The sequence below is a fragment of the Tigriopus californicus genome, chromosome 10 (genome assembly GCF_007210705.1).
Source record: "Tigriopus californicus strain San Diego chromosome 10, Tcal_SD_v2.1, whole genome shotgun sequence".
Lineage (NCBI taxonomy): Eukaryota > Metazoa > Arthropoda > Copepoda > Harpacticoida > Harpacticidae > Tigriopus > Tigriopus californicus.
The window spans coordinates 14,052,462-14,074,183 of record NC_081449.1 but is presented as its reverse complement, the minus strand read 5'-3'; the positions used below and the strand labels follow the sequence as shown (position 1 = coordinate 14,074,183).

At 47.1% G+C, this 21,722-nt stretch overlaps 4 protein-coding genes across 5 annotated transcripts; 1 reads left to right on the top strand and 3 right to left on the bottom strand.

Annotated features, from left to right (window-relative positions):
* Positions 1-1,128: 1,128 nt before the first annotated feature.
* Positions 1,129-4,352, top strand: LOC131887902 (uncharacterized). The gene has a single exon (XM_059236631.1). It carries the CDS (start codon positions 1,318-1,320, stop codon positions 4,156-4,158), a length of 2,841 nt encoding a protein of 946 aa, XP_059092614.1. The 5' UTR covers positions 1,129-1,317; the 3' UTR covers positions 4,159-4,352.
* A 30-nt stretch (positions 4,353-4,382) lies between these two features.
* LOC131887910 (uncharacterized) lies at positions 4,383-5,012 on the bottom strand. Its single transcript, XM_059236642.1, has 2 exons — positions 4,800-5,012; positions 4,383-4,728 (listed from the first exon to the last, which is right to left on the bottom strand). The coding sequence occupies exons 1-2, from the start codon at positions 4,932-4,934 to the stop codon at positions 4,447-4,449; spliced, it is 417 nt and encodes a 138-aa protein (XP_059092625.1). The 5' UTR covers positions 4,935-5,012; the 3' UTR covers positions 4,383-4,446.
* A 5,782-nt stretch (positions 5,013-10,794) lies between these two features.
* LOC131887901 (splicing factor 3B subunit 2-like) lies at positions 10,795-14,350 on the bottom strand. Of its 2 annotated transcripts, XM_059236630.1 has the most exons (3): positions 14,040-14,350; positions 13,361-13,959; positions 10,795-13,324 (listed from the first exon to the last, which is right to left on the bottom strand). In XM_059236630.1, exons 1-3 carry the CDS (start codon positions 14,143-14,145, stop codon positions 10,913-10,915), a joined length of 3,117 nt encoding a protein of 1,038 aa, XP_059092613.1. In that variant the 5' UTR covers positions 14,146-14,350; the 3' UTR covers positions 10,795-10,912. The 2 variants fall into 2 exon arrangements, with proteins under 2 accessions (XP_059092613.1, XP_059092612.1); XM_059236629.1 differs by having other exon boundaries at positions 10,795-13,959.
* A 1,936-nt stretch (positions 14,351-16,286) lies between these two features.
* On the bottom strand, positions 16,287-21,472 carry LOC131887900 (large proline-rich protein bag6-B-like; the record flags this gene model as incomplete). The annotated part of the gene is given in 3 exon segments (XM_059236628.1): positions 16,287-17,184; positions 17,254-20,425; positions 21,010-21,472. Coding segments are annotated over 3 exon segments (3,987 nt in total). The 3' UTR covers positions 16,287-16,610.
* Between the last annotated feature and the right edge of the window lie 250 nt (positions 21,473-21,722).

Genomic DNA, 21,722 nt, shown 5'->3' with positions numbered 1-21,722 from the left:
TTGCACTACTTTTCATAGTCATCAATAATTGAATATAATATAACTTTTTTTAAATGCAATTGTTGTCATTTTGACTTTAAAAAGGTCTAATGGCATCCCTGACTCAAATTGATTGTGGTGGCAAAATTCAAACTCAATCACACTCCAATGACATTTAGTGATTGTATCTCACATTTGATGCAAAATACCCATCCCAACGTGTCAAAAGTACATACAGGTAGGCTTAAAAATTAACGGAAAAGATCGTAAATACTAGAAAAAGATGATTTAGAATAATACAAAGAATTCTATTCTCTGCCATTTTTGGCCATTTTCTGACACCAATTTCTGCCAGGTGGTAAAAAATGGCTTTAGATAATTTCTCATCCCTGGCCCCAGGTCCTTGCAAATGAAAGGATTGGTTAGGTTAGGTTAGATGAGGTTAGGTTGAAACCATAATGTATATTATTAGATAAGATTAATGTTAGGTGCTGTCCAAAATCCAGTGTCTAGGTCTAGTTATCCCTCAAGGTACAGCAAGTGGTAAGTAAATAGCCAATATGACAACACTGACGTTATTTCTTGATGTCAGCTGACGCAGAGTTTTTATGTATTGCCATTTGGTTACAATTAAGGACCATAAAGATTGCCAATCCAGTTTCAGACATGTGTACAAAGCAGACATCCAAAATAGCCTGGTGGACTTTTGTAAACAGGTTTCTTTGCGTTGTTCCTAAGAGGGAGGTATTTAGACATGTTTACTGATTTACTTATGTAGTGATGGTTAATGATTTTTACTAAGCTATCACACTATTCTAAGTATGTGAAGTGAGAAAAAGTTCATTCAAATCAATTCACAAAGATAGTGGGAGTAGTGCTTGTCACATTTTACAGATTTTTAGATTCAAGCTTGCCTTGTTTCACCCATCCAAATACTGGTCAGTCATAGTTTCATTATCTTTACTCTCAATCCATTCTTGTGTAATCAACCCAGTCTTAGATGGGACGCATGTAAGGCGCAGGTAAAAACGTCCGTAATCTTTTTTTGGATGGCTCATGGTCTTGAGGATGAAATTGATGATTCCGTTCAACGCAATGTTGGAAATTAACAATCACGCAACTAAAGTACCAAAATGGGACTCCAAAAGTCCGTTTGAGGTGGTGGTGGGATCTTAGGAGAGTGAGCAGAAGCTGATGGTGGTGATGGAAATGGGACAACATCAGGTTCTTAGGTTCCATATCTATCGTTGAACGGAAACGACAATAACAACAAGAACAAGAACAAATCATTCACTCCTTCTTCTTCCCGTCCGTTGTCTGGATCTCCCCCGTGACAATATGTCGCTCATTCAAGATCCTTCGGACACCATCGATCAATTCGTAGACCTCCAGAATAGTAGTGCTGAAGAGGAAGCTGAGCCCGTGGAGCGCGCTCGGGTAGGCGCCCCTCCCTCCTCCTCTTTACCCCTAGTCAGCCCTGCCGTGTCAGTGTGGAGTAGTCCGGATTTGATGTCGGAGGGCAAGTGCCCGATCCTTCCGGATCGCATGGAAAGTATCCCTGCCGCCGCCATGTGCGAAGAGGAATCTTTGGACAGCATCACCGACAATGCTTTGAATGAGGAGTTGGCTGCTATGCAGAAACGCGATGCTTTGGGACCTGATCCTCTGGTGCTCAAGTCTCCCACAGGTCCCGATGCCTTGGAAGATATCAACTCCTTTGATGGAGTCAAGTTCAAGAACGAGGCCAATCCGAATGACGAACGCTTTCAGGAGGGTTATTTGGTCTGGGCCAAGGTGAAGGGATACTCGTATTGGCCAGCCGTGGTCACGGTCGATCCCGTAGATGCAGTGACCGTCAAATTTAAGTTCAGCCCGGCATTTCGTCGAGTGAGCCGATCTCACGTTCATTTCTTGGCCTACGCCAATCAACGGGCCTGGATCCATGAGTCGTCTATGCTTCATTTCAAGGGCATCAAGGCGTACCAGATCATGGCCAAACGATTGGGCTCCAAGCGCGCCAAGGACTTCTTTCCGACCAAGAAATATCAGGAGATGTTCGATAAGGCGGTGGCTCTAGCGGAGGAGGTCCTACCCCTACCTTTTCCAGAGCGGATCAAACGCCTTGGGTATGTGTATGTGAAAGTCCAGAATGAAAATGCCACTGCAGATCAGTCCAGACCTCCTCAAGTGAAAAGTGAAGTGAATGGCAAAGTCAAGAAGGCTCCACGTGGAAAACGGAAGCGGTCGGCCGATGGAAAAGACACCAAGTCAGCCGAGCCGATTGCCAAGAAGAAGCGCCTGGGCAAACCCACTCCAAGTTTGCCTCCGACCCGTAAAAGCTTGGATCCTACCAAACCTGTACCAGTGCAAAAGGCTCCTGTGAAACAAAGACGTAAGGCTCCCGGTCGAAAAAAGACCACTCAGGCCCCTTCTGTACCCGCCTCCGCCTCCTCCTCGTCCTCCTCGTCTTTGAGTACACTATCGTCACAAGAAATTTTGGCGAAGCTTCCGGTATTGAATGTATCTTTACCTGAGGGCGAAGATAATATCACCGATCTACATGACAATGTACTTGATGATTTTGCGACAACCGACGAGCACGGAATTGGACTTGGTAGCTTAGTGTGGGGTAGGATGGCGGGGTTTCCGTACTGGCCGTGTTTCGTGACCCAAAGTCCGGAGGGACAGATCCGGAAAGAGAGCAGCAAACGTGGCTTAGAGTATTACGCTCAATTTTTCAATTGGAACAACGAATCGGGATGGATTCGGAAAGCCATGCCGTGGAAATCTTTGGAGGAATTTCAAACTTTGGCGCGGAAAATACCCAGATCGAATGCAAAAGAGTGGAAGGCTTGGAATCCTTCCGGCAAGATGATGCAAAAGAAGTGGGAGATAGCTGTGAGTAAGGCCCAGAGTACAGCCGAGATGACACGCAAGGAAAGGTACGATAGTTATGTTGTGTTCTACAAATCGGATGCAGCGAAGGAAAGGCTTAGGCCTAAAGTGGAGTCTGGAGCAACCAATGGTCAAGAGAGTAAGAAGCCTCGGGTCCGAAAAAGGCCCAACAAAAAGAGTCTTAGCAGGCCCGTGTTTACTCCGATCACGACGGAGGATATCACCCCAAGCAAGCTAAAACAGGTAACATACACTCCTGCACCAAGCCTGGGAAGGCCTCCCAAAAGCTATAAATTCTTCAAGTCGAAAAACTCCTTCGACAAACGGAATGGTGCTAATGCGAACTCGCCTGTCACTCGCAAAGAATCTGTCAGACAAAAACCGGGTCCGAAACGGTCCAAAATGTTCCACCCTGAAGAGAGCAGCTCCATGCCCAATTCGGATCACGGAGACGGCGAAAGAGGTAGAGATTCACAAAATACGCAGATCAAAGGTCCTCATCACGAGATGCCTCCCAAATGGAAAGTAGTCTTCCTTAGATCTGGTCAACCGCAATATGAGAGTCCTGAAGGAATAGTGTTCAACTCATTGCAATCCGTGATGCGCCATTTGTTCCTCCAGAATACCGGGCCTTTCGGAAGAAAAAGATCATATTCCTTTTCCTCGACCTCGAGCATCCACTCGTTAGCGGATTCGGCCAGCGGGTGGTTTTTAGCCCAGACCGACGAGTTCAGGTACAAACAATCTCCGCACTCGACGAATGTGGCGGGAAATCTAGAGAGTTTTATCCGTTATGAAACGGATGATTCCTTACCCAAGGGCTGGACTGTGAAGAAAATTCGCGAGATCACCAATCCCAACGTGACCTCATCCCTATTTATCTCACCCGAGCCTGAGGAAGAATGCTTTAACACCAAAATGGATGTTGCCAACTACCTGGAGCCCAAAGGCCATCCTGCCTTGGAGGTTGGGCAAATTATGTCCATTCTTGTGGGGACTATCCCACGATCGCAAGAAAATCAAACAGTGGCCTCCTCGCCTAGAGGAACGCGCTCTGACGTGATCACCATTAATTTGAAACAGAGCAGTCACGACGAATTGCCTAACCATGCAGCTTTAGGCAAGTCGTTTTTAAAGTCATTTGTGGACCTAGTCCAACTTCCCAATATATTCTTGACCCATCCTAGCGTTCGTGTGACGGAGAACTCCAAGGAAATGGTCATCTCAGACATTTTTACCGGAGAGTTCATCGCCAAAAAAGTGACTTGTGAGGAGATCGAGTAAACCGTCGCCATCTAAGATCATTGATCCTTTACCAGAAAGTACAGCAATTTTATTCTCAATTCTTGAGTCATTTACTGTCTCATCAGATCTTATCAGCATCAAGCTTGTGTGTTTTTAGTCTCCCTTATGTCAACACCAACTTTGCTAATATATCTTGTAACTGAATTTGTTGAATTATATAACAACAAGCATCATCCCTCAAAGCGATCTAACATATCTAGACCTGCATTTATCATCGTTTTAATTCAGTTGAGCACAAATTTACTTCGCTCTCGGTTGAAGTCCTTTTTAAGAGCTCGAATCAGATAATGGGATGGTGAACTTTTCCTTCTCAGTCGTTTCCTCTTTTTGGCTGCTCACTACAATCTCAACCACATCAGAATCGAGTTCAAACGTGGCCAAAGACGCTTCCTCTCCTGCCTTATCCAGTTCAACTCCTTCCACAATATCCTCCTCCTCGGTTTGATCAATTTTTGAGACATTCAAACTTGTTTCTGGGTTGCCCTCAGCCTGATAAATCAATGCTGTTAAACAGTTCGTGAGATGGTCGGCCAGATCCGCTAATGAGTCCTGTTAAGAGACAGATCAATTTAAGACGGCTATGCATGAATCCACACTTGCGTTATGGGCCCATCACTGACCGAATCCTGATGGAGTGGGACAGCCATGATTTGTCGGCGAATCCTCTCCAACGATGTATTGGAAACAACTTGGGACTCTCGGGCTAAAAAGGCCCCAAAATATTTCAAAGTTCGATGTATGGACGGATCGTTCATTTTGGGGGAAAATGGCGCGTAAGTTGTTGACCAATAAGGGCCTTACGCTGCACCAAATATGGTTTACGTTCTGCACTTCAGAGGGCGCTTTGTTAGTCGGCCACATAGATAACTTCATATATAGATCGATCAAGGGCGCTGCGATCGCGTCTTTTCGTCTCAGCTGTCGCTGGTGGAAAAAATGTTTCATTCATAGTCAAGCTACTTAGGACAACTATGGTGCAAATTTGAATCGTTGACGGCTCGTCCAAATTCGGAGTAGAAACCCCTAATAAGACTCCTTGTCAAGCAATTGCTCTCGTCCAGCACGCTTCATAAAACGGGTTTGAGTAAGTTGTCCAAGCACATTTTTAAGAACGAAATTTTGAAGAGGTTAAAATGGGGCTCAAGTTAAAGTTTTCATCCATGTGGTGGCAACACTTAACTGAAACCCAAGAAACAAGACTAGGTTCAGGCTGACCTCCAGAGGTGTCGGATTTGCCTTGTTTACGTATAGGCGCAATCATGTTGCCCACATTCAAGCACATTGTTGGGAGATTGAAACGAAATTCCGAGTGCCTCATCATTGCGTTGCAATTTCGGATACATTTTGTTACACTTTCGAGATTTTCGAGATGCGGTGCTAAACAAGGGCAATCAATAGAGTACATGATTTGCTCTACGAATGTCCAAATCTTTTTTTTACATGTTACGTGCAAGATGCCCTAAAAACATGTTTTTTATTATTCTACCGCTCTTTCTACCTGTATATTTGTAAGATTCAAAAGAAATTAAGATTGAAGATAAATAACAAACGTTTCATGAGAATAATTCAACTTGCCTGAAGCGAGATTCATCAAGTCGGCCATTAAACTCTTTGATCTGAATGAAAAACTCCGGACGAAATAAAAAGTTGTGATTGGTAATTTGACATTTACACTTTAACAGTGATAAAAAAATTCTAGGTCTTACGTAGAATTGATAGTACCACATTGTCAATTGAAACATTGACAATCCTTAAGAAGTAAACCATCATCCACGAGAGCTGTTCTCAAATGACTCTACTGCCAAAAACAAGGTTTATGAGACTACATCCGAAGAAAATCCATTAGTATATGATCCCTTACATAAATATGTTGCTCCTGGAGTTTGAAACGAAAATCTGAATGCATCATTAGTGCATTGCATTATTGTTACATTTCGTTACACTTTCGAGATAAGTTACTAAAATGAGGGCAAATGCGTATGTATGTGATTTGCAGAGCAAAACTACATTTTTTTTGATTGCATTATGCCAAAAACACTTTGATTTTTATCCTATTCTAACGCTCTTTGTTCATTTATGTTTGTAAAAATCAAAAGAAATTGTAAGAAAACGTGAATGATGACCATTTCATGGGAATAATTCAACTTGCCCAAAGCGAGATTTCACGAAATATCTTTGTCCCTTTTCCACCAGCGTCAGCTGACCTGAAAAGACGCTCATGCGGTGCAGCTCCTGTTGAGCTTAAGCATTCTAGTTATGGTTTTCTATGGTCGGCCACCACCAAATACAGAGCCGCTGTGAACCGATTTCTCTTTATTGAATTATAATGCGTTTGTATTGTTTTTGGCTTATTATATCGAAATGTTATGTATGAATGGTAACCCAGGTCACATAATATCCGGAAAGGAATCACCTTCATGGCATGAAACAAGTAGTTTTTAGCAATCCACCGTACCTCTTACCGTTTTGTGTGGGCAGTCTGACGTTGCAAATTAGGGCCCTTAGCTGGTTTAAGATTTCAACAGCAGGGTAACCAAAATTGAGAGAGAGAAAATCGAAGTCCGGTGGGTGAAGATGGCAACAAGATTTTCAAGAAATTGCCGTCAATTATCTTAATCAAGATCAATGGCAGACATTTTGTTGGATATTCCACTTTTCAAACCGTGTAAGTCATAGATAGATAGTGATAAAATTCGTTACCTTTTTTGCGCTTAGATCATAGATACCTTTCCACGAGTGAACCAACTTTGCAAAAAAGATGCAGGAAAACATGTTCTTATTAACACAACGTTGAATACTTTCTTACAAATGCCCAAAGAGATTTAAAGAAGACAAAGTGGCTCTATAAAGTCAACGATTGAATCTTGGAGATTATTATTATTTTTTTTTTTGGTTTGGTTTGGTTTTTCACGGGCTTTTCTAACCGCCACAGGGAATGTAATCCCCAGTACTATTAAAATGAAAGGTTATAATTCGTCTATTTATTACCTTTCAATTTTTATATGATATTTGGTCTACCAACGAATTTGAGTTGGCAGACCGAGCTAATCCTTGAATGTAGGGTTGATCTGGAATGCTATCTAAAAATTTGTCCAAGTCTGACTTGAAAGATGCTACCGGATCAACAAGGCCTACGTATTCCCTACGAATATCAGAGGGAAGCAAATTAAACAATGAAGGAGCCCGAGAAAGAAGAGATGTGGACTTCATTGTTCGAACTAGCCTGGATTCTCGAAGACTTGAAGGTGCTCTCAAAACGCACATTAAGCCTCTACGGTCTCTAGAATTGACCCTAAACCCTGGGTTGGGACAAAGCTCATGGATTTATGATGATAAAGGATATATTTTGGAAGCAGATTTGCAATATCCGTCATCATGGCATAAGCCTCGCCAAGCTGTAGGCAAAAGTTGAATATAAACATAAAAGTTTGAGCAAACTCACGGCAGCATTTTTGTTTCCATCAAAAAGAATACCTTATTCATTATGTTACTTTAAAATAACACTTAGAGTTGGGCATGTAAATAAAAAAAAACATTTAGAGTTATCAAATTTCGTCAATCTCAATTTTTAAGGAAATACATTCATTATTGCACAGAAATGTGTCACAGCTCTCGAACAGACTTTAAAAAGCCGCTGTTTGAATTGATGACTATTTTTTTAATGTTATTATTTTGGTTTGTTTTTTAACAGGCTTTTTTACCGCTGTGGGGAATGTAATCCCCATTAGAATTAAAATGAAAGGCTATAATTCGTCGATTTATTACCTTCTAATTCTTAATATTAATTGCTTGGATGGTAAGTTCATTGAAAATACGGCCAAGCATTTACAAGTTAAGTTTGCTCAAGACGGAGCAAAGACTGATAAACTATAATTCTAGTCCTAGGCTTATGAATAATTCAATGCTTTCCCCCAATCTAGTGGCAGTCTTCTTACAATCACTTAAAGTTGTACCCAAAGACGCTTATGTCTTTGGCTTCAGCATTTTAGAGAAATGGCAAAAATACATGTTATTTATACATTTTTGCGGTTTTATCTAATATTTTTTCCTCTCAATTCTTCCGCACATTCTAAAATTCCGAAGTATAGGAAGACTTTGTTCAAAAAGAGTTGCAAACTAGCAAAAAGGCTCCAGAGCACTTTGAATCCAGTAGTTGTGGCTAGCCTTCAAAGAAAGTTGGATTTAATCCAAGGTAGAATTAAGGCCTCCATTGAGACAGATCAGTTGAACAAGGAAAGTAGAGTTGTTCAAGAGGTGAGGTCGAATCCGAAAGCGTTTTTTCTCTTATGCGAACTCTAAGAGAAAAATGAAACACTCTGTTGGGCCTTTTGAGTTTGATGGGGAAGCCATTAGCAATGTAGAGACTATGGCTAACATGCTTGGAGATCAGTTCTCCAGTGTGTTTTCAACCCCACTGAGTTCGGAAGCAACAGCTCATTGCTCTGAAAATGAGTAGTCTGTTGAGATTGACACGGTTAGTCAAGTTGAACGTTTAGATAATCTTGTAGTCACAGATCAAGATGTTTTAGAGGCCATCAGAGACTTGAGGCTTTCAAGTTCTCCTGGTCCTGATGGTGTGACATCTCAGTTTCTGATGAGATGCTCACTGGTTCTCGCTCCTGTTTTCTCGTACTTGATGCGCTGCATCTTGGATCAGGGCAAGTTTCCATCTTCACTAAAGTTAGCTCATGTTGTTCCAATTTTTAAAGGGGGAGATAAGTCGCTCCCCAGTAATTACAGGCCGATTTCTCTCACTTCGAATATTGCGAAGGTGTTTGAGAAGATCATGAAGTTCAAACTTGTTGAATTTCTTGATATTCATGAAGTCCTTCCTCCTAGCCAGCATGGGTTCCGAGCACATTTTAGCACGGTTACCCAACTGATTGAGCATTAAGAGTAGGTCATTGAGGGACTGGAGAGCCATGAATCAGTCGATGTAGTTTATCTCGACTTTGCCAAGGCCTTTGACAAGGTAGATCATGGCCTTTTAGTTAACAGACTCCATGAGATTGGGATCCAAGGCAAGGTTCTCAATTGGCTAAGAAGTTTCATTTGTGGTAGGAATCAATTAGTTAAGGTTGAGGGAATCCTTAGTGACATACATGATGTCAAGTCGTGGTCCCTCAGGGCTCCATTTTGGGTCTTCTCCTTTTCATTATCTTCATTGCTTCCCTTCAGAAGCTTGGTAGTAGTAATGTCAGTATCTCTTCTTATGCTGATGATACAAAATTGGTAGTTGGTAGGAATGGTCAGGATTCCGGCTGTCTGGCAAAGGTCCTAGACCAAATCTACTCTTGAGTTGTTGCGAGTAACACGGCACTGAATGGAATGGAATTCCGCTCAATGACTTTTGGGTCGACGCCATTAGACACTCCACAATTAGATGATGAAGGTAAGGGCATTCAGCAGGTCTCATCCATGTAGGATTTAGGTGTAGTCCTCCAACATAATGAAAAGTTGAAGTATGAAAATGATAAATGAAAGATGAGCATATCCAGTTGAAAGTTGGCAAAGCTTTTCAAACATGTGGTTGGATAACGTTGAAGTCCAGAGATAGCATTACGATGCTAACTCTGTACAAGTCGATGTTCAGCCGCATCTTGAATATGCCTCGCCCATTTGGGCTCCAATTAGTTCAGCAGGTTTGCAAAAGCTCGAGCAAGTCCAAAGATGTTTTACTAGGGATATTGAGGATATGAGAGAGCTCTCGTATTGGGAGAGGTTAGAAAGGTTGGGATTGTACAGTAAGTACTCAGAGAAGGTACGAAAGGTATCTGATATTGTACGTTTTCAAAAGCATTCATGAGCTTTGTCCCAACCCAGGATTTAGGGTCAATTGTAGTGACCGTAAGGCTTAACGTGCGTTTTGAGAGCACCTTCAAGCCCTCGAGAATCCAGGCTAGTTAAAACAATGAAGTCCAACTCTCTTCTTTCTCGGACTCCTTCATTGTTCAATTTGCTGCCCTCAAATATTCGTAGGGCGTATGTAGGCGTTCATCCAGTGGCAGGATTTAAGTCAGACCTGGATAAGTTTTTGACAAATTTCCCAATCAACCTTGCATTCAAGGGCTAGCCAGATCAGCCAACTTTAATTCGGTAGTTAAGTAAAATGAATAAATTTCTCGTCTTGAACTGCTGGGATTCCAATCCCAGTAGCGGTAAGAAAGTCCGCAAAAAAGAAAAAAAGAAAATTCGCAACCTACGTATCAACAAATAAATGTGTCATGCAAGTGTCCTTGTTATTTCCTGCACCCTCCTTTTTTCGCCCTCTTGTGGTAACAAACGCTTTGTGGTCGCACTCCAGTTCTCGAGTTCTACGTGGAGACTGAAAAGATTGGTCAAGAAAATTCCTTTCCTTTGTTTGTGGAAGCGACACTCGGAAACGAATGCAGCCCCAAATTTGAATCTGATCTTCGTTGCGGGATCATTACAAAGCTTTGGACTCAAATGGGCATATATCAAAGCATTTTCAATCAATTTATTCAGCCTACCTACATCCTTTTTTATCGTCGAAACCCAAATCGCAAAATAATCCGCACTTTAACCAAGATTTCAGAAATTCTAGCTAGCCTAGTAAATACTTTTCCCCTGAGTAAGCCAATTTGACAAGAAAGATGAAGAAAAACATGTTCTTATTAACACAACCTTGAATACTTTCTCACATATGCCTACTGAGACTTAAGCTGGAATAATTTTATTTTCAATTCAAGTGCTCGTGCTGATCACGATTTCATCAGAACTTGAACTCCTTGTACTTCTTCCCGCCAGTCTTTCCGTCTTCCTTGGCCCCCTGTCGTTTCCGTTTGTGGGTTTGCTTGGCAGCATGTTCGGCTACCATGTCAGAGAGATCTTCTTGAGCTAAAGCGGCTTGTTTCTCTCGGAGAGCGGCTTCGGCCCGAGCTTGCATGGCGTCCGTGTCCATGAGCTCGACTTCCTCGGGGTTGAGGGCCAATTCGACGCCCCCGCTGTCCATGAACCCAGGGGCCCGACCCGATCCAGCACTGGGCTGATTGGCCTTGGTGATATCGTAGGTGTGGGTGGAGCCCATCATACTGGTGCCAATCCGGTCATTTCGTTTCTCAGGGATGACGGTGTACAAATTGGGCGTTTCTCCCCCTTCCATTTCTGCTTCAATCCTCTTCTTTCGTAGATCGACCAATTCGGGGGTCTCCATTCCTAAACCTGCGCCGACCGAAGACAGGCCAGACGGAGTAGCTTGACCAGCATCGACAACAGGGGTTTGGAGGCCGCTTTCTGCGGGCTCTTCGGCTTCTTCTTCCTCCTCCTCTTCCTCGCTCTCTTCCTCCTCCTCTTCAGACTCGGATTCTAGCTCACCCCAGAGTGACGTGTCAATTTCTTCCACGGGTAGGGCTTGATTATAGGCCGCATCCGCCGTGCCGAACACATCTCCATAGAGAGGTTTACCGGACTCGTCCACCGGAGGCTTACCCCAACCCCCCGCGTGATAGCCGAAAGAGCAACTCTCCGGAATGGCAGCGTTGAGCCCAGGTATCTTGAGGTTGGGGTAGGATGGAGGTGGACCATACCTTTGCATGGCAATAAGCCACGGGGGTGGGACCTTGTGAGCGTTTGGGCCCACCGGCATTCCTAAAGCGGTTCTCAGTTCGTCAGTGAGATCGCCCGGTTTCTTCTCCTTCAATCTGATCTCGAATTCCTTGCCTTCGTAGTAAAGATCTCCGTGCATGGTCATTCTGGGTTTGGATTGCCATTTGAAGAAGGCGTCGTGCAGCTTCTGGTAGTCGATATCGATCTTGCCCAACTTGGGCCTCACTTTCTCGCGCATCTTGGTTTTCATGGTCTTGGAATCTTCTTTCTCTTGCAGAGCTGCTCGCATCTCCATGATTCCGGTTTTCTTGATGAAATCCGGCAAGTCGAAAGGCGGCTTTTCGATGCCTCGCTTGCCCTGCAAATACTTGCGCTTGAAACACCAATGCCTGGGCACTGGGACCGTATTCCGAGTGGACTTGAGGTGCACCAGTAGTCTCGGGTCTCTCGCCGTCACATCGTGCATCTCCACCACATCCGGCCGGGGGACAAGTTGTTTCAGTTCGGCCACGGACAATCGGTTGAGCTTCTTCAGTTTGCGCTTGGACAATTTAGGCTTGTCATCGTCGTCGGGATCTTTCTGTTCAATCATGTCATCTTCTTCCAAGAGCTTGGGCACTTTTGTCAGTTCCTCCGGGGCCTCTTCTTTCTTCTTGTCCAAATCATCTTCGGGTTTGTCATCTTCCTGGATCTTGAATGCATCAAAGATCTTGCTGAAAGTTCTGTACATAGGGTCGGCGGGGTCAAGATCAGGCTTCTCTTGGATGTACTCGACTTCCACCTCGGGTTCGTGCTTGAGCTCTTCTTCAGCTTTCTTCTTCCGCTCAGCCTCTGCAGCTTGTCTGGCCCATTCTTCGGGGCGGTTCTTCTTCCGTTTCTTCTTCTTCTTTTGGCGTTTCCCTTTGTCTTTCCGCTCATCAAAATCCACATCTTCGACCAGAGACACGGGATTCGGATCCCTGACGGTTTGCGGTCTAAACGAGCGAGATACTTCCTCCACGGGTTTGGCTTGATCGGCAATACCTTCGCTCTCGAGTCTTTCTATGTCGGCTGGATTCACTCCCAATTGAAAGGCTCTTTCCTGCTTATAAGCTAAGGCCTCTTCTAAAGCCTTGGGAATGGGCACATTGGCCATAGCACTGACACTGTCTTCGGGTTTCTTCTTGTCCCCGGGTCGATCAATACTCAAAGACATGAGAGGGACAGGACCGGTTTTCGGGCCGGCCGGAGTGGCTTCATCTTCTAAATCGTCAGGCGTGCAATATGGATTGTGGGGGGCCATTTGCGGCTTTCGCACGATAGGGGTGGCCTCTTTGATCACACCCGACGATGGGATCACTATCTTGGCCAAATGAGACGGTCTGGGGGCGGGAATGGACTTCACAACGGAAGTCTCGTTGGAGGCAGGTTCAGTTGGAGGAGACGGTGCCGGTTCCGTCTTTTCCACCGACAGGGAGATATCCATGGGCGTTTCAACCGGGACTTCTTGACCGGGAGCTACGGATTCGTCCGGCTTTGCCTCGGGCTCTGCCTCGGGCTCTGCCTCGGGCTCTGCCTCGGGCTCTGCCTCGGGCTCTGCCTCGGGCTCTGCCTCGGGCTCTGCCTCGGGCTCTGCCTGGTTGGGTAACAACCGAGACACCTGGCTGGGCTCTGCCACTTGGACATTTTGAGGTGGCACATCCTGCACGTGGACATCCTCGGCCGTCATGGTGGGAATGTGCTCGGCGGGTTCTTCGACAGGGACTGGGCGCTCTGTATCCGCTGCCATCGCCGATTTCACCGGCTCCGGATCGGTATAAGGTTGGGCCATGGTGGGCTGATCATGAGCGGCACTTTCCACTTGTGGCGTGGGCGTGGTTTCTACCATGCGCGGCTCATCTGGCATCGTGGCCGAGGGCATGCTGAGTGCCTGAGTGTGTTCAACATTAACGGGCGAAGCTTCAACCACGGGCACGTGCGGCGGCGGCGGCGGCTCTTCCGTGGGTGCGGGTTCTTCCACGTTGGGCGGTGCTGGAGGCGAATCCAGACATGGTTGGACTGGCTCTTCGGGTGCGACGGCCGCATCCTCTTGAGCGGGCTGTTCATCCGCATGAGGCATGGAGGCTGGCTCTTCGGGAACGGCTGCGGCTTCGGCCGCTGCGGCTGCGGCTTCGGCCTCGTGTCGCTTGGTCACGTAGTATTCATTCAAACGATTGACCAGATCCGCCTTCAAACCTGTAAGCACGAAAGAGAGAAAAACCTCAGTCAGGCCTGCCTCAACCCGCGGGATGCTGCTGCCCGGATTTGGGTCGTACCTTGCGTTCCCAGATCCAAGGAAACGAGCTTGGCCTTCAAATCCACCACCTTCAACGCTCTGAGCTGAGTGAGCGAAGGGAATTCCGAAAAATCCACCACCGGCATGTTGAACGAGGATGATGATCAAGAAAGAGTCAGCACGGTCAGCAGGGTTAGCAGGCTGAGCTGTGAGCCAGAGTGAGGATGGATGGATCGGGAGGATGACGTGGGCCACGCACACGTCCCCTTTCTCTGCTAGGTCTGTCTGTCTGTCCGTCCGATGCTCGGCTAGTGAGGATAAAGGTGAAGGCTAAGCGATCACCAAACAGGGATTTCTGAACCACATCCGACATCGACACTTACTTTGGCTTGTTCGCCAGGCCAGCCAGGGCGTGTGTACGTCTGTTTTGTTGGGCTTCCTCTTGAATTGCTGAGCAGTGTTGCCAGATGTCTGCCAAGAGTAGCGGCTAAAATGCTAAACGGAGGAAATGCTTTTGAGGTTACTGGCACATCAACAGGGCATTCCCTTCTGCTGTGAAAATTGAATTTCAGGTGTCGCAAGCTCCTATATATCTGAAAGGTTTAATGGATTAAATATTTATATTTGAAAAATGTTGAAAGCCCCAGCCATAATTTTCGGACACATAGAGAAAAAGCGCAAGCCTGGCTCCAAATCGCATGAAGTGGAGAGTCTGTGGACATCCACAAACTCCGGCTTTAGCTAGTCTCGCCTATTTTGGATCGACAACTAAGACCAGAAATCCTAGGACCCATTATAAATTCCCCAAAGGAAGAAATTGCTCACGTTCAACTTGAACTTCATCTCATTGAGCTAATGGCAAGTCATTTATCAATAAAGAACTAGGTTTGAACAAAACGAAACCGCGACAATACGCGACAAAATGAAGGAGGCTGGATCGATAAAACGCTCAATTGGCAAGCTTGAGTCGATATCACAACGTTGTTGCCTGTCTAAAATCAATTCCCAGGGTGGCTAATGCAGGCAGGCTATCCAATTGCCTAGCCGATTTCAAGCTCAATATTCCACAATGAGTGAACTGAGGCAAAAATGAAGAAGCTTCAACTTCAAACACAATTTGATGTCCTGCGCCACCCGAATAGTTATCTGAACAAGAATGATTACGTCCTTACTGCACTAAATCAAACGCGTTCGCAATCGGTTAGCAGGGCATTAGTAACGAAATTACAAGTAACGAAATTACAGTAATTCGTTCGTTTTCTCGAAAAAGGAACTGTAATTGCATTACATTTTAAAATTGTGTAATTGTAACGACCCAAAACCTACAAAAATTACGTGTTACTCGTTCCTTTTTCAGCTTCCAAATTGGTCTTTAATTTTTCGTTTATCCCGTGACAGCTGAAGAACCTGAAAGCTCAACAGAAATTGCCATTTTTACTAATTCCATTTAACATATTTTGATCATAAAAAGTCAGGGTTGAAAATTGTATTTGCTCTGAACCGCTCTGAAGGTGTTACTGGTTTTGAATCTTGTTGTATTTGCTACTTTAGTGTTTACATCTTCTCAATCTAATTCCGTTGGACTCAAGCACGGAAAATGTTTCCTTGGCTTGAATATGATGCTTCAAATTTCCAAAGCCTCCTCACTTCACATCACTTAAGAGATGGACTTCTTACAGAGAACCTTTACTGACTTCACAATGGCTAATACTGTTTTCCATCTTGAATTTTGCGACATTGTTTCAAATCTTTAACCATTATTATCCCATCCAGGGTCCAAATCTTGACTCCTCAAAGTATTATGATGCAATACATTTTGAACAATTATGCCAAGATTAAATGCCAAGGCTCATTATTGAAATATGTTGACAAGAAATCTTCAAATGTTACGCATTAGGACTGCACGAGTCAAAAAAAACACCTTCTTTTTAAAAGAAAGATCTGGATGGGGTAAGCCATAAAATATTGGTCATCTAAAATTTTTGTAAAAGTAATTGTAACGAGTAACGCCATTACATTTTTTTTCGAGTAATGGTTGTGTAACGAATTACTATTTTTGACTAATGTAACTGTAACTGTAATTCGTTCCTTTTATTGAGGAACGACTAATGCCCTGTCGCTTAGTGTTTGTAAGTTTTAAGCTAGCCAAAGAGTTGTTGTTAAATGTTGCTGTTACATCACTGACGTGTAACCAAATGATAGGATTAACAATCAAGAACTCAATATTGGAAACAAGAAGCCTAACATAAGGACTTTGGTAATCTCAATACAAAGACGATGACTTGCATTTGTAATGGGTATCGGTCACGATTCTTTATTCTTTTACCACTCATGTTTCAGACTTTGGAACACCGTAAAAGCAGAGTACATTATAAAACGTGCACATTTTTCCTCGGCAGCTCGACCACGAACTGACGGTTGGATAGTTTCGTTGAATCGGTGTGCTTGCTTCATTGACCGACCTACCGATCGACCGATGGAAACCGAATGAAAATAGAACAGTATTATGTACATTGCCAAGACGTACAAAATTCAGATAATAATTGAAGCCCTCACAGATGACGGGGGCAAGTCAAAATTCCAATCCCGTAAGAGGGCCACTACTAGCATTTCATTTCTTCAACAGTCGCTCAGCATTGGGAAAGCGTTCTTTGGAAAAGTCCGGATTGCTTCTCAATGATCTTCTCAAGGCTCTTTGGGTCTCTTCCGTGACCGCTTGCGTCACGTCGTGATGATTGGACACCTCTCTGATCACAGTTTCAATCGAGGACGTGGGCTGAACGCCCGCATTCTGAATGGCATTCCGCACTGTTGATCCCACCACGGTCGATACGGAGCCTTCCATTTTCTCGTGCGATGCCAGTTTCCTGCGCTTGGCGGGTTGGGTGGAAAGATACGCATCCGAGAAAGGCTGTTGCTGTTGGGGCAGGTTCCGCGTCTGTTGCCCATCACGGGCAATCACGGGCACCCAATCCTGGGGAACAGCGCGATGCCAAGGCTCGGATCCGATCAGCATGTCGGGACCCATTCCTGGTGTGGAAAGGAGCGAGGACGGGAACCGCAATTGGCTCTCATCGATCGGTTCAGGAACGGCGAATTGGATCTCCACATCCTCATCCTTTTTGGGCGACGAGGAGGTGGAACTTCCCGCTACAGGCTCATCCACATCCATCGACACTGGAGACCTGAAATGAACGAATGATGTTTAGTTATGATCGAATGCATTGCCAACCTCGAAGGGTTATTAGCCTCACCCTGATGACCGCGGCGTGACGAACTGGTCTTCATCATTGCCATCTGAATCCAGGTCGTTGGCGGGCGCTTGGGAGTGTTCCTGCTGGCGCCGCTCGTTCCTGGCGGCCACTCTCGTCTCCACTTGGCTAGGGGACACAACGTAGTGAACAACCTCTGAGTCGGGCAAGTTCACTCTGGCCAAGAAGTTCCGAATGTGTCCCATGGAGGTGGACATGCTCCATTGCTGAAGAATGGGTCCCACGTTCCGACTCAGGGATCCGATTCGGGCGTCGATCAATCGTTCCACACTGGCCAGATCATCGGTGAAGCATTGACGGCACAAGGTGAAGAGCTCTTCGCCCAAGTGAGTTATTCGCTCTGTGACATTTTGGGAGAACTCTTCGCCACTGGACGTCAAGATGAAGTTGATCATGGGCACCATGCTTTGGGAGAAGAACTCGTGGAGAGTTTCCGGGAAGTTCACGTCCTCTCGCACATTCACATCTTGGGTCATCTCTTCAAACTCGGGAAAAATCTCGTCACAAAATCGAAGCGTGGCTTCACGCACTTCGGATGGGCTCAAATTGGTCGGAGTGTCGCCATTTGATTGGCTTTGACGGCCAGGTAGACGTTGGGAGAGGACCCGGGTGAGGAACTGTCTCAAGGGTCCTTGAACTCGATTGAGTGAGGCATTCGGGGTGCCCATCACAAACTGGATCAGGTCACTGAACGTGATCTCTCGAGCAATCGTCATGGAGAGATCGGAAATCAGAGATTCCCCCTCCACGTAGTTGTAGTCGGGCAGATTGTTCAGATACTCGCCGATCGTGCTCGTCTCCTGGCCAAACATCCCACCCATCACTTGACCGTACACGCCTTGGATGAGCATCAACGCATTGGTTTCGTCTACCGTCCCTTCGCCAGAGGCCAAAGAGTTCAACATATCTTGTTGGAGGCGTTGCAGGGAGGGCTCTGCGGGAGGGGCCGAGGGCCGGGGAGGTGTGGCCGGAGCCGATGCAACGGCCGCACCGTGCTGTGTGTAATGACGAAACATATGACGCTGGTGCTCCCTTTGGTGTGTCAAGTAGTTCTGCGCCGCCACAGCTCCCACGGCCATTTGCTGGAGGCGCTCCGGGGAGAGGGTCATGCCCGTGCCACGCCTGTTCATTTGAGGCGAGGAATTCGTCGTGGCTCGTTGATGGCTGGATGAGCGAGTTCGCTGGTTGTTTTCGGGACGTCGGGGCGGCACACTGGCCGATCGGGGCCTCTGTGGGGTCAATCCAGCGGGGTGACGGATTCGTCGTCGCGAACTCGAGCTCTGAATGTGATGGGAGTTGCAGGGCAGGAACGGATCGAAAGCGATGGAACCATAGCGAATTCCCCCCTGAATACGGGGCGTGTAGTGATAGTGCGGACTGGAGCGGGTGCGTGTCGACGTGGTGGGATTGGTAGTAGTGTTTCCTCGGGCCTGGCTGTCTTGGGCATTATTAGCGTTCGGACCGTTGGTGGCACTTGTGCTCGAGCCCGCCGTTGTGCCCGAGGGCGTTGATGCGGCATTGGCTCCGCTGCTCATGGCCCCTTGTAACAATCCTTGGATGATGTTCTGCGTCGGAAAACCAGCTCCACGAGGTTGAGGTCCACCCAGACCCAGATTGGCCTCTCCCGATATGGCAGGTCCGGCAGAGGAGCTCACAACAATCTCCGGGCCCATCTCAATGCCTACGACAATGGGCGTAACCCCGAGCGCAATTCCGGCGCCGAGTTGACTTGCGCTTTCATTCACCGCTGCATTGATTGCCGCACTCACCATGGCCGAGGGGTCGCCTTGAGACATGAAAGGCATGGGATTGTCGGGCCTGAAGGCAAAGTTGCCGGGGATCCGGGGCGTGGCCGAAGCAGTACTTGCACTGGCGGCAGATGAGGATGTCGTCGCTGTGGCGGTGGTGCTGGTGCTTGTACTTGACCGCGTGGTGGACGTCGAGGCGGGAGCGGTTCCATTGCTTCGACGGGCGGGCGATTCGCTCACTTGGACGACCGTGGGCACCGTGGCCGTGGTTGACGTTTGTATCACAATGGGTCGGGCTCGGACAATGCGCTGAGTGAGTCGCGAGTTGTGCAGGTTCATATCCGACAAAGCGTGGAGGGCGTGGCTCAAGTAATGCATCGCGTGTGTGACCTGATAGAACTGATGGTGACTCTCTTCGTCGAGGGTGCCGTTGTTGTCACGTAGGAGCTCATTCAATCGGTCCCAGTGTGTTTGTAGTTGTTGGTGAACGGCTTGATACTCGCTCATGGCATCCGCCATGTCTGACAAAGACGCGGGCTCAAGCGATCCAGGTGGGCCTTGATTGGGCCCAGGGGCATCATTGGTCGTCCCATTGGCCCCGGAAGCGCCCGCTGCCGATCCCGTGTCAGCATCAGACTGGGTAGCGGTATCCATAGCATCAGGGGTCGTGGCTGGGTTGGTGGAGCGAGGTCGTCGCCGATCCACATTGTCATTACTATTTCCGGGTGTCGCATTGCCTCGAGGCCCAACGGCGGCTTGGCCGTTGATTCGCGACAACAACTGAGCCGAGTTGGCATCAGCCGGTACCATTTGGCCACTCTCGTCCAAGCGAAAAGACATGGCCACGGCTTGACCGTGAGGCACCGCTTCAACCCCGGGTGGGGGTTGCATGTGCGAGGCCATAGCTCGATGCACCAATCCGCCAATCGCTTCGGCCATCCCCGGAGGCAGATGGCCCACGGGGACGCTCTCACCCTCGGGTGAGGCTGCGGTAATGTGCACGGAAGCCGAGGCCCCGTTGAGGGAAGGTCCGCCCTGGGCCCCATCTTCGTGGTCGCTTCCAGAGGCCAGATCCTCGAAGCTCATGCTTGGAAAGCCACTTCGGATGTTCCGGGGGGACTCATCCGACTCTCGTGCGGGTGAAGATCGACGGCTGGCTGCATCGGATTCCGAGGCTTGGGGATTGTTCAATCGGTCCACCACTAACTTGGCACGCCTCAGCATTTCTTTGACCAGGTGGAGACGGACGCGGGGACTGGCCTGGGCCATAGAGGCCCCGTGCCCCATGGGCATGAGGGGTCGCACAAACGGGGACAATTGCGGTCCGTGCAAATGAATGGCATGACGCGTCCCTGTGGCTGGCGTTGTATTCCGGGGTGGACCATTGGCCAGGGGATCGGACCCATCTACAGGAACAATTCGAAACAACAAGATATTTGACGTCAATGGATTGTTGCAGATACTTTGGACTATCAGTTAGCAGTTAGGCGTGTGAATGACTCAAACTAACGTCATCATGTTTCATGATGGCAGTCCAAGCTTTAATAAAGGAACTGGTCGTCGTTTGCGGCACTGATCAATGTGTTATTTCTCTAGCAGGACAAAGGTTGCCAATGCTGGGAGTCCAAAATTTCTAAATAATGTGTCCAATAACGAATAACAGGTTGATTGGTAATATGCTGGTTTTGGTTGTCTTGAACCGCATACTTCAAACTATTATGACTCGTTCATATCTACGGTAATACAACGGGCCTAGTGTCATTGTATTTTTAATATCTTCATTGCGAGATATGAACAGCCTCGTTGGATGTATTTGTCGGTAAATTATGTATATACATTTTGATACACCACTTTTTGGTGATTAGAGATCTTTTCTAGGGTATCATTAGAAGAGCACTAAACTAAACTAGGTCTATCAATATACGAGACGAATAAAATGCCTGGCAAGCCCCGGTTGTTCCAATCCACCCTATGTCATGATATTGCTTACTGGCATCGGTGGGCGGTGGGCGTTGCACCAAATGAACGACTTTGCCGTTGACCTCCGCATCCTTGAGGGTGACGGCGTCCTGCAGCACCCGCCCACAGTAAATCAATCGCTGTCGGTTGGCCGGGATCGCGACCGTGTCCCGGATGGACTCCTTGAAGGCCAGGATGGTCATGGTCTCGTCCAGGTCGGAGAAGGTGTGATCCCGACCCTCGAGGGTCTTGACACGCACCTGGTAAGCCATCAGGTCGGCTCCAGACCCACCCACCCGGCCACCTCAACGAGCTCGCCACAAGGGCCAACCAAAAGCCGGACGTCCGTCCCGGGATCCGGCGGGACAATCCGATGGGCCACCACTAACCGAGCCCGTGGATGGGATCGACAACGCCGGCCGTAGAGGGAGGCGGGGATAGCTTCAGATCGGAGAGGAAGGTCGTAGCAGGACGGGCGGAATCTAGAACTTGGATTGACTCTGCAGTGGCCGCCTTCTTGAGTGGATTCCTCAGTGGAATTGCGTGAATGACAGTCGATCGATCCACAGAAGGGCCAGATCGAACGGAGCGAAGCAGAAGAGAGAAGAGAAGAGCACAGCGAGTTTGGACATTCAGGCAGGGGCTCGCTGACGAGACCAATTTGACAGGCTTGCCAGATTGACCACCTCACATTAGGCCAAGGGGGATTGGCTGGGAAGGCAGGCTATCCCAAATGTGTCACTG